Raw genomic sequence first — 10,952 nt, forward strand, 5'->3', positions numbered from 1 at the left:
AGGACTCCAGGTTGCCTGTTGGCTCAGGGCAGGGAGCTTGAGCACAAAGGAGGACCTGGCCCACGAATTGCAAAGGGTGGGCGGGAGTCTCCGGAGGGGCTCCTGGGCTAGGGATCTTCAGGCCCCTACTTTGGGGGCCCCTCCTCAGCGTATTCCTCTGACTGCGTGGTTTCCTTCTGCAGGCTGAGGGCAGAGGCCTGAGGCCAAAGGGGGGTTCTGCCATCCCCTGCATGTGCCCCCACCTCACCTGTCCCCACATTTTTTATATTAAAAAAATAATAAAAGGAACTACTTTGGAACTCAGTGCTTTTTATTTACAAAAGAAAAATAATAAAAGTCCGAAGCCAATCCACTGGAGACAAGGGTGGAAGTGGACCTTTGGAGGAAGAGGGAGGGTGGTCTGCAGAGCGCAGAGGGAGGGGCTCTGGCCCTAAGGAAGCTGGAGGGCCCCAGCAGCCAGGTTTCCCCAGGGCCAGCCCCACCCTCTTGCCAGAGGCTCAGATCAGTGGGCAGCAGCTGGGTTCCCACTGCCCACTCTAATTTTTCCAGTAGCTCGAGTTCCCAGCTCACAGGGGCTGGACTGGCAGGGGAAACAGGCCAGAGAGAGTCCGTGGGTCCCGTCGCCACTCCTCACTGTGGAGTGATCTTGGCAGCCTCTGCCCGGATAAGGGCGATGAGGTCCTGGTTGATGAGGAAGACGAACCGCAGGCTGGCAATCTGGGAGGGAGGAGAGACGCTCAGGACGGAGGTGGGATGGGCGAGGCGCCCCTGGGTCCCATCCCGGCCTTCCCAGCCCCCTCCCAGCTCACCTCCACCACGGAGTTGTTGCTGAGGCGCCACTTAGAGCCACACAGCACAGGCCGCCCATCGATGTAGATGGGCCGCCGGCCCTCATTGGCAATGAAGAAATCACCGTTGTTTTTCAGCTTGATGACACCTGTGGGGAGACAGCGGCAGGAGATGCTGGGAAGAGGAGGGGCAGAAGACAGCCTGACGCCCCAAAGCCCCCAGGTACCCTCTCTGCTTCCTGGGGACAGGCTAGAAGGAGCCCAGGATACCCAAGTTGGAGATCCTGAAATGTGAGCTCCTCGGGCCCAGCAGCTCCGTGAAGGGTCCCACGGAAGCACAAGGCCGAAGGGGCGGCCTGGCGCTGCCTCCTGCTGGTACCTTGCTTCCTTGAGATCTTCCAGGCCGGCCCCTCCAGGGACAGGTCCACGTCAATCTGGTTGTCCTTGGTGGCTCTGCCCAGGGTGATCTGGGGAAATGCGGCAGGTGAGGGAGGGCCGGAGGAGCGTCCACACAGGTCGGGGCGAGAGGAGGAGTCGGGGACAGATGCTGAGAGGGCAGTGAGGGGAGACTGGCGGCGAGGGAAACTCAGGAAGGGGGGGGGGCGGGGCGGGATGAGGACAGGCAGGGGCCGCGCCCCCACCGCCTTACTTCTCTGGAGCGCATCAGGTACCGCACCATGCGGCCCCGCAGGACGGCCAGCGTCTGGTTGTCAAAGTCCGGAGAGCTCATGCCTGGGGGAGGGGCAGGGGCAGGAAAGAGCCACCCCTCAGCGCCACAGGCAGGCAGAAGGGAGTCAGCACCGGGGCTACTGAGGGCAAGGAGGCAGCGGCCCGAGGAGGGTGCACTCAGCCAGGCACTCGCCGGGGCTCAGGGGGTGGACGCCTGGCCAACGGGTCTCTCAGCACCCCTGCTGCTCACCGGCCTCTCACCTGTGATGCTGTCTACGAGCACCTGCCACTTATGCAGCTCCTGTTCCAGCTGCCGAATCTCTCGCTTCTGGCGCCGGTCAGCCACCGTCAGCTCTAGGGTGAGGTGCAGTGGGAAGGCCATCTTGCACTGGCCTCCTCTGGCCCAGCGGGAGCTCCCCCCACTTCAGCGTCCCTACTGGGGTACACTCACCGTGTTCCAGGACCTCATCTCGCATGTCCCTGGGGGGCAAGCAGAGGAAGACTCAGGCTCCGCTTCCAGCTCACCGGCCACCCCCATCAGGTACAACCTGGCTTATTAAGGGTTCCCCGAGCCCCTGTAGCTAAGTGGCCCGGCAGGCTGGTCCTCTGGCCTTGGCCTGGCCTCCTTCCCCGGGGCTGGTGTGGGGGTAGGGCCAAGGCACAGCAGGGTGAGGGTGTGGGGTCGGGGGAGAACGCAGACAAGCAGGCACCCGCAGCGACAACTGAAGCGGAGTCAGGGCTGACTGACTGCTGCGGCAGGACAGGTAGGCCCAGGTGGCTGGGGCAGAGCTCGGTCCCGGGAGGGCCTCCTGCCACTCACTTGAGCTTGCTGTCATCGATCAGGTCTTCTGCATCAGAGAAGTTCAGCACTTGGTCCCCCTTGGGTAGTGGCTGCACTGAACAAAAGACAGGGAGGGTCAGCGCCAGCGCTCCTACTCCAAGCTGGTGAGCAGAAGCTACTGAGAGGACACTCTAGAGACAGAGTCCAGGTGAGCACCCTCATGCTGTTCGTGAAAGTTCTCACAATACAGTATCGGAGCGCGTGCCCGATCAGGCTGCACACTAATTTGGCATAAAGCATTCATGGGGGAGCCAAAGACAGAAGGGGTGCTAAGAGAAAGGAGGAGACAAAAGTTGCCCTTTTGTGTAGGTGTTTCGGGGTGTGCTCTCAGCCTTGGGCATGGCAGGGGCGGCCCTGTGTTAGCTCTACTTTACAGAGGCGGCAGCGGGAGGGAGCGTTCAACTGTGACTCTAATTTAGGAGAGCCAGGAGAAGCCCTGCTTTCCTGTTTACAAATCCATTATGCATCTCCTGCCACATAACAGGCCCCCAAACATTTTCTGCCACACTCAGTGAGGGGCTACGAGGCACTCACCAGTCAAGTCCCACTTAGAGAGTTGGAAGGGCGCTGTCCCACCTTAAACCCGTGCTTTTCAAAATGTGAGTTATGATGTGTTAATGGGTCATGAAATTAATTTTTTCCCCAAAGAAAAGGAATAAAATGTGATGATTAATATCAGAGTCCATGAGAGTAATTATTGTTTCATGAAAGTTTTCTAGTTTTATCCTGGTCACAATGTAACAGGGGGTAGGGCTCCAAAGATCTGGGAACTTCTGCCTTAAGGCCAGATGTTCCCAGGACGGCAGTGTCTGCTCAGCAGCAGCTCCCCCAAGCTAGAGGCTGGGGAATGGTTGGTTGAGGAGCTGGACCACACTTGAGGTGTCCTCACTGCCTGCCAGGGAGCTGAGATGGGCTGCAGAGGAATCATAAAGGCCCACCCCCACCCTGCCTCCTTTAGTCAGACAGCGTGGGGAGACGGGACTAGGGCGGTCACTCCTACTAACCCTCTTCCTGACAGTGCTGCCTGCAACTGCACCCATTTAACAGTCAACTGATTTGACACCCAGCAATGTACACTCCCTGTTCCTAGAGTCTCTCAGCTCCCAGCAGCAAAGGAGAAATCCACCCACATAAGAGGACTCATGAAAAGAAAAATTAAAGCTTTAAGCAACAAATAGGTTTTTACAAAATAACTTTCAAAATGGCAACAAGGGAACTAGTTATAGGAGCCAAAGTAAACTTTATCCAGAGGCCATTCCTCTTTCCTCTGAGCCTGAGGAAGCAGCAGTGATTTGGAAGCTGCAGAATTAGTGACACGAAATTCGGAGATCCCTGGGAAGGACAGACGGGGTGCTCCCTGACAAGCAGGTTTCCTAGTAATCCGTTCATAGTAATATAATCATAATATAATCAGAAGGGGCAGGCCCAGGGAGTAAGGTGAAAGGCATGACTAAAGCTTCCTTTTCAGAACTGTAAAAATCTGTATAAGAGGTAAAGGCAGCAACTTGCAGGAAGTGAAAGCCATGTGAGGTACTATGAAAGCCGACCCTGAACCCCAGCCCAACTGAGGTGCTTCCTCCAGTTTAACCAGACAGCTTTGCTAAATGTTTGTTACTAGAGAGTGAGTTTTGTTGAGGAATCAGCGAGCACCGTGGCCTCCAGGGAAGGAGGCAGACAGACAGACTGGGCAGGAAGTCCCCATGGGAAGTCCTCCAGAGCAGACAGCGCTGCCCGCCTGGTGGGAGTGAGGTGGTGAGAAGGAACCGGAGCGAGGGAAGGAGCAGAGAGGGTCAAAAAATTGGTCGTTATCGCTACAGTCGTTATCTCCACAATAAAGAAGGGTAGCCGTGGAGGGGACGGTCACATTTTACTCAGGTCTGAACGCTATTCACGAAGATGTTAACATATCATTTATGTAATGATAAAATGTCAAAGGGAAAAATAAGACGTGGTAATGCCCAGTTACGGTAGACTTTTTCCTCAGGACTCCAGGCAATTTGGCTTCTCTTACCATGAAGCTTATGCCCATTTCAGCTCCTTTTTTGCCCTCTAGAAGGGATTTTCATTGCAAATCAAGTGAACAAGACACCAGGGGCTGCTGAGGGATCTGTTCCAGGGCACCTGAGGCCCAGACCACTGCACGTCACACACGCCCATTCTGTCAGCTCCGGGGTCAGGTACCTGTCTGGTCCTCCAGCAGGTAATACTGCTTCATGAGCTGCCAGTGGGTCTGCAGAGTCTTAGCAGTACGGGCCAGATAGAAGGCATCAGGGTGTCTATGCAGCAGGTCCTGGAAGGTCTCCAAGGTGGGCTGGCTGGCCTGGAGGGCAAGAAGCTTGAGGTTTCGGTGAGGGTTTTCTCACTACCACCTCTACCTTACCTCCCCAGTCCCTGTCCCAGTCTCCCCCAGTAGCTGGAAGAAGATAGCTACCGTTGCCCAGAGAGCCAGGCTTGGCTCTTCCTGAAGACCCTGTCCATCAAGTTCCCTGCAGATGTGTGAGCACCCGCATGGGCATGTTTCCAGATGGTGGAGTTGCCCCCATCAGTTTTCTAGGTGGTCCAGCTCCTATCCTGCCCGGTCCCTCAATCTTACCAGCCCTAAGCCTTACCGATCCCACTTTGCTCAGCAGCTGCTCCTCTGTCTTGCTAAACAGGGCCTTGCTCTGGATGGTGGCAATGGCTTCTGGGTGCAGCTGTCTCATGGCCTGACAGGCCAGCCTGGAGGTGGGGGGTAGAGGCACAGGTCAGGGCAGGGACAAACGGAGGACGTTAAGCAATATGGAGTTCTTGCTTCGTCCAAACCTGCAGGCCTCTGAGATCCAGAACTAGAGACCAGGCCCTCAATAGGAAAAGCCCAAGGCTTTTGATGATGTTTGATCTCATGGGTTTGTCATGAGCACGAACAGACCACTCGGGAAATAGGTTGCTGGGTTGAACCCCAGGAAGAAACTTAAAGGCACAGTCCCTGAGAGACCCAAGCCAGAGGGAGATCCTGAGACCAGCTGCTGCTCCCCTGCCCCCCGAACCCTGACCTTCCTTCTTCTTAGGCCAAAGCTGCCACCCACTAGCCACTGACCACCTCCTCTTCCCCAAGCTGAGCCCTGCCCATTTCCTGGTCAATTAGGGCTGTGGCTAATGCTTAAGTGGTGCCCGGGGCTGAGGAGTAGGAGATGGGTGTTGAACATCCAAACTCCGATATTAAAAGAAGTGACTGGGGAGGAAGTGTGTGCACTGTGTGTGCATTGGTACTTGGCGCTTAGGCCGTTGGAGCTGGAGGGGCCTCAGTATTTTTTCTTATGGAGGAAGAAGTTGTAGGAGATGATATAAAAAGGTTAGGAGTTGACCTTCCCCAAACCACAATGTATACAGTGGTGGAACCAAGGCTCCTGCCACCCATCCGGGTATTTTCTACCATGCTACTTCCTGGGCTTCCAGATTACTTTATTTCTGGCATTAAGCCAGGATTAGCAGGGCTGGCAGTGGGAAGTTTTTCTCCAAAGCCTGGTAGGTCTTAATATTATCCCAGGATGCAAGGCCCCAGGAGCTCTTCCGCAATTCTCTCTGCTCCAGGAGCCAAATTCTGGGGTCCCCAGTACCTCCTTGCTGTTGGCGGCAGCCCTACTCACTTGGAGATGACAGGATCGTACAGCAGAGCGTACCAGCGCTCCTGGACTTCACGAAGGGTGAAGCGGCAGCTGAACTTCACACCCAGGTGGACGGATGTCAGGTCATTGGTCTGCAAGGTCCCACAGGGATTTGGTGCAGCCTTACAGCTAGGAAGAACCCTTCCTCTGCCACCCACTGACACTACTGGCCGAACCGAGGCTGGGGGGGGGAGGGGGAGAGGAGTTTGCAAACTAGAGGTCGGGGGAAGAAGGGGAACACAAAACCTGCAACACAGCATTGATGAGCAGGAGGTCATCCGCAGGCTTCCAGCGGCCCAGATCCTTGGTCACCTGCAGTGGCTGTTTGCTTTTCTTCACCCGCTTGGTGAGTCCCGGAGCTGGGGCTGGGCTGGGAGGCACAGGAGTGCTGGGGGCCTTAGACACCTGTGCAGAGGACAGGAACAGAGCTGAAAGCCAGCATCAGGGCAGCTGAGGTTCAGGTCCTGAGTTTTATGAACCGAGTGGAGGCCCCAGCCCAACCCAGTAATAAGCAGCACAAGCAGAAGCTCAGCTTTCTAATACCCGCCCCCACCAAAATAATTCTACATAGTCCTTGACCATATGGGGTCTACTTTTTGCTGGTGGCACCCCCAACTGGAGTGGAGGGTGGGTGGGGAGGAATACCAGGAAAACACTCTTGCTGGTACAGTGTCTGGGGCCAGATCAATGCCACCTGGGGGTTATTTTTACACCCAGCAATGCTGGGAACAGGCTGTCTGCTCCCAGAATAGATGCAAGCTCCATGCCTCCCACACAGAATGTGATACAGGATGCAATGACAGGGTAGGGGGGTGCAGCAAGAAAGGGAGAGTAGGGAAAGATGGGTTCCCAGGAGAGAGGCATCTGAGGTTGGGGCTGGGGGCAGCTTGGTCCTCTCATAAGCCTCCTCTGCAGAGCTCAAGCCAGCTGACAAGTGCTGTGGGAAGCACGAAATCTATCATGGGCTCCCGCCCCTCAGCTCCCAGTCACTCACCTTCTTCTTCTCACTGGAGGATGGTTCACTCCCTGAACAGCGCCCTGGTTCCACTCCACTGGCGCCCTTTGCCCGGGTGGAGGACTTAGCCAGGCTGCTCTCCACCAGCTCATCATCAAACTTCTTCCTTTTGATGAATCTGTGGAGAACACAACCCAGAGAGCACTCCTTGCCCCCTCCCTAGTGCCCACTCACATTTGCATCCAACCTCTAAAAGAGCAGTTCCCAGCAGGGTGCTCATTGCTCTGGTTCAGAGGATGAGCGTGGAACTGCGTAACTCCACCGTTGGAGGTTTCACATCAAAGATCTAAGATTTCACTCCCTTGCCCTCAGGGCCACAGGGAGGATTTGGTAGGGACAGGAAAAATACAAGGTTCTGCAAATGCTTTGGCCCCCAGAGGGGATCAGGGAGCCACTTCCTACAGGGGTGAAGGCGTGCAGCACCTAGTGCCCCTGCCCAGTCTCTGGCCCTCCAAATCCTTACTACCTTGAGGAGCTTCTCCGTTTAGGGATGGTACCCAAGGCCTGGGAGGAGGCCCGTTTCTGCCCTGCCAGTGATTCTTCATCCTCTGAGCGGCTGGCAGTGCCTGATGCCATCAGGGATGAATCTAGCAGCCCCTGAGAATCTAGGAAAAAAGAAACAGTGAACTTAGACTTCTTAAGTTTCTAGCAGAGCCCCGAGCTTCTGTGTATGGGATCCCTTCTCAGTCCCTCTTCCCCCTGCTAGCCCTCATGGCCCCTTCCCTACTTCCTTGACACTTAAAGCTTTAAGGTGGGAGATTCTTGACTATTCAGCTCCCATCTGGGCTCAGACCTGGCCTGACCTTCCATGCTGGGCAGTTTTCCCGGTGCCATATGTCATGCTCAGGTCAGACTGCTGATGGTGACACAGGGCTCTGGGGGCAATAGCTCCCTCTGCCATCAAAATGCAGTGATGTCAAAGTGTGGTAGCTCAATAACAAGTCAGTCAATTGTGGCTTTTGCCGAGAGGTACAATGGTAATGCTGGCCCAGGGGAAGGTGACAATCACCCCCAGCTAGGACCAAAAGACACGTGCGATAGAGCCAGCACAGGCAGAATCAGCAGATACTCAACACCTGAGAGTTTGGGGAGCTGCCCAAGCTCATACCTTTGTCCATCCTCTTACAATGCCACAACCACAGGTTCCAAACCACAAGGCTAGGAAGAAGGGTCCTACAGGCTCATCCAAGGATTCTGACCAGGCGAGGTTAGAGGCTGAGAGGAGATTCTGCAAAGGAAAATGAGGGTCCCTGAGGTTCAGGATTCTAACCGGTCAGCCTTATACCAGAACAGGCCTCCAACGTCCCATAAGCTAGGGAAGACACAGGAGAAAAAAGACAGAAGGCTCCATTCTACAGATGTGACCCTGACAAACCAGTAGCCTTTTAAAGGTCACTGACATCTTTGAGAATATGATCAAACCTGGGGATTCCAGAAAAATGTAAGTCACATGCTACTGTAGGAGGTACAGGGACCTTTCTAATTCTATGCATAGCCCCTGGATTAACGGCCTTGACTATATGCTAACAAAAATAAGGGACTTTTGGCTCACTTTTTTTTCTGTTGGCCTGTCACTGGCTCAGCAGCATCAACATCCCTCTCCCAGGCCAAGGTGGAGAAAAGGAAAGGGAGATGGAACTCCAACAAGTCCATCTCGCCTTTTCCCATTTGCAGCTTTAGCTGAAGAATCTGTGGGTGGTAGCTCATGGAAACTACAATTTGCAGTTTGGGAACTGCATTAATATCAACCGCCTGTGTGTGTGTGTGTGTTGGGGGGAAGAGGGGACGCTCCCAATCGCGGGTGAACTCAAGTACTGGGACTCTTTGGGGGCGCGCGTCGGTAGCGGGTCCCGCCCCTTCTGCCCTGCTCTCCAGCATTCAGGCCCTGTCCCCAGGTGTGCCGTCGCGGCGCTCCACAGGACGTGGCTAGGAGTTTCGACATCGGGGTAGAGGGCGCCCGATTCTGTGGGCAGAGGCAGGGTCTGCAGCGCCTTCCTTCCCGGCCCTCCACCCGTCGCCACCCCCCCACCCCAGTGCACACCCAAGGAGGGGGGTTAGTCCAGGTCTGTTTCAGGGGCTCGGAATAGGAATAAGGATGGAGCCCTGCAACTCAAAGGCAAGCACCGAGAGAGTCACGACGCTCTTGCAGGTTTCATTCAAGCCGCAAGGGCTGACGGCGGTGGAAAGTGAGGGGAGGCCAACTCCCAGGCCAATTCTCACCCCACCTTTGGCAAGGAGCCCTTGCGCATGCGTCACAGCTCGGACCCGCTTCTAGCCCGGGACGGCCCACGCATGCGCAGATTTTCGGGGCGCTACCGGGGCGGGGCCCTATACCTGGGGGGCGTCGTCCCCGGTGGCACTCCGGGAAACTCCGTTTCACCCCCCAACTCCGCTCAAGAACCCTCAGAAGCGAACCGCGAGGTCTCACCATTCCTGGACTGCCAGCTCCAACAATTTTTCCGCGGCGACGGCAGCAGCCGCAGGGCCAAACCCAGCTTCCGTGAGGTACGTCTACTTCCGGGCCCACGAACTAGGGGCTGCGCAAGCCCTTCCGGTTCGTCCGGCGCGTGCGCGGGGGGCGTGGCCGCGCCTCGTGGGTGTCCGGGCAGCGCTGACGACGGGGATTCCAGGCTTTCCCAACTGGGGCACCGCGGCGGGGACCGTGGGCCCCGGGGGGGCGGGGGGGTTACCCGGCTGGAGGGAGTGATTTCAGGGAAGGCGGGACGGGATAGGCTGAGGGGCCACACCCAGCGGGGCGAGGTGAGCGACTGGGGCGGGGTGGGGGGGGTCCCGCCCGAGGGGGCGGGGGCGCCGGCTGGGGTGCCCCCTGGCATTCCCGCGAGATGTTGGGTCCTGGGTGGGTCCCAGAACCAGTTGTGCGGTGTTGGGGTCCACCCGCGGCTTTAGAAAAGCTGTGGTGTGTCACGGTCGGGCCCGGTAGCCGCTGTGGAGGAGCTCGCTCCAGCCGAGAGGTGGGGGGGGGGCGAGGGGGGCTGACGTCTAAGGAGCCGACAGGCGCGGGGGGGGGGGACGTGGGGGGCGCGTTCTTACAAGGTCGAGGCCCTGGGAGCAGCACTGTCCGCTGGGTTTGTCAGTCCTTCCCCCCGGACTGCTGGAGCAGTTTCGGCCTCTGGAGGTGAGAGAGAGGAGGCCCGAGGAGGGGCCCTGGAGGGGATTTGGCTTGGAGAACAAAGCCTACAGAAAAAGGTAGAAATTGGAGAAAACCAAGAAGATTGCCTTCTAAAGGATGGTTTCTATTTGCTTTGTTTCCTTGGAGGGCTACTAGATTATAAGAGCCCGAGAGAAACATACCGCAGCTCAAAATAAGGAAGGTCCGATTCCAAAGCTGGTCAGCAGCTACGGCTGGCCTTTCCGTGGAGGTTTCAAGCGCAGAACATCTGATCATCGCCGAGGGGTTCAGGAGTGGGGTAAGATGACCTAGTCAGAGGAGGCAGCGAGCTCCAAAGCAAAAAAGAATTTGGTGAATTTGATGAGTGAGGAGCAGAAGGGAGTCCAATCTGGCTGGAGCAGAGTGATTAAAAAAGAGAGAGAAGAGGTCACCAGGGGCAGATTATTTTAGCCCTGGTCGTTCCTGGTCTGCTTTTGACATTCATTCATGTGCATTGGAAAGTTCTTCAAGGATTATAAACACAGCCCTTCTGTGATATGATTTTATTTTTTTTAAAGATTTATTTATGCATACAAGAACTGGGGTACAGGCCAGAGGTGTGTGTGTGGAGGGGGAGAGGATTCACCAGAGAGAGTGGGGAACAGAAAAGGCGGATTGACTGAAATACATGCTGAGGGGAGCAGCGGTGGAGACAGGAGATGTCTGCTGTGCCATGTGGGTCACCTCCCTGGCAGGGGATTGAACTCGTGCTTCAGTGGCTCAGACAGCTCCATAGTGCTGCGTCTTAACCCTTGCGCCACCAGGGAGGCCCCTGATTTTTATTTTTTTAAATGACCCCTCTGGCTGCTTGAGGAGTTTAGTGGGT

The 10,952-nt window shown here is 56.1% G+C and overlaps 1 protein-coding gene across 2 annotated transcripts; it reads right to left on the reverse strand.

The window, feature by feature from the left end:
• Nucleotides 1–298: 298 nt before the first annotated feature.
• MCRS1 (microspherule protein 1) lies at nt 299–8,465 on the reverse strand (the record flags this gene model as incomplete). 2 transcript variants are annotated; one of them, XM_084256340.1, is made up of 14 exons in its annotated part: nt 299–717; nt 810–937; nt 1,168–1,255; nt 1,438–1,520; nt 1,719–1,811; nt 1,909–1,937; nt 2,278–2,353; nt 4,480–4,618; nt 4,908–5,016; nt 5,925–6,034; nt 6,189–6,347; nt 6,937–7,075; nt 7,424–7,562; nt 8,066–8,465. In XM_084256340.1, the coding sequence occupies 14 exons, from the start codon at nt 8,073–8,075 to the stop codon at nt 631–633; spliced, it is 1,389 nt and encodes a 462-aa protein (XP_084112466.1). In that variant the 3' UTR covers nt 299–630. The 2 variants fall into 2 exon arrangements, with proteins under 2 accessions (XP_084112466.1, XP_084112465.1); XM_084256339.1 differs by lacking the exon at nt 8,066–8,465 and adding an exon at nt 7,751–7,798 and having other exon boundaries at nt 7,424–7,554.
• Nucleotides 8,466–10,952: the final 2,487 nt, after the last annotated feature.

Source organism: Talpa europaea (assembly GCF_964194135.1).
Source record: "Talpa europaea genome assembly, chromosome: 15".
In the NCBI taxonomy this organism is placed as follows: Eukaryota; Metazoa; Chordata; class Mammalia; order Eulipotyphla; family Talpidae; genus Talpa; species Talpa europaea.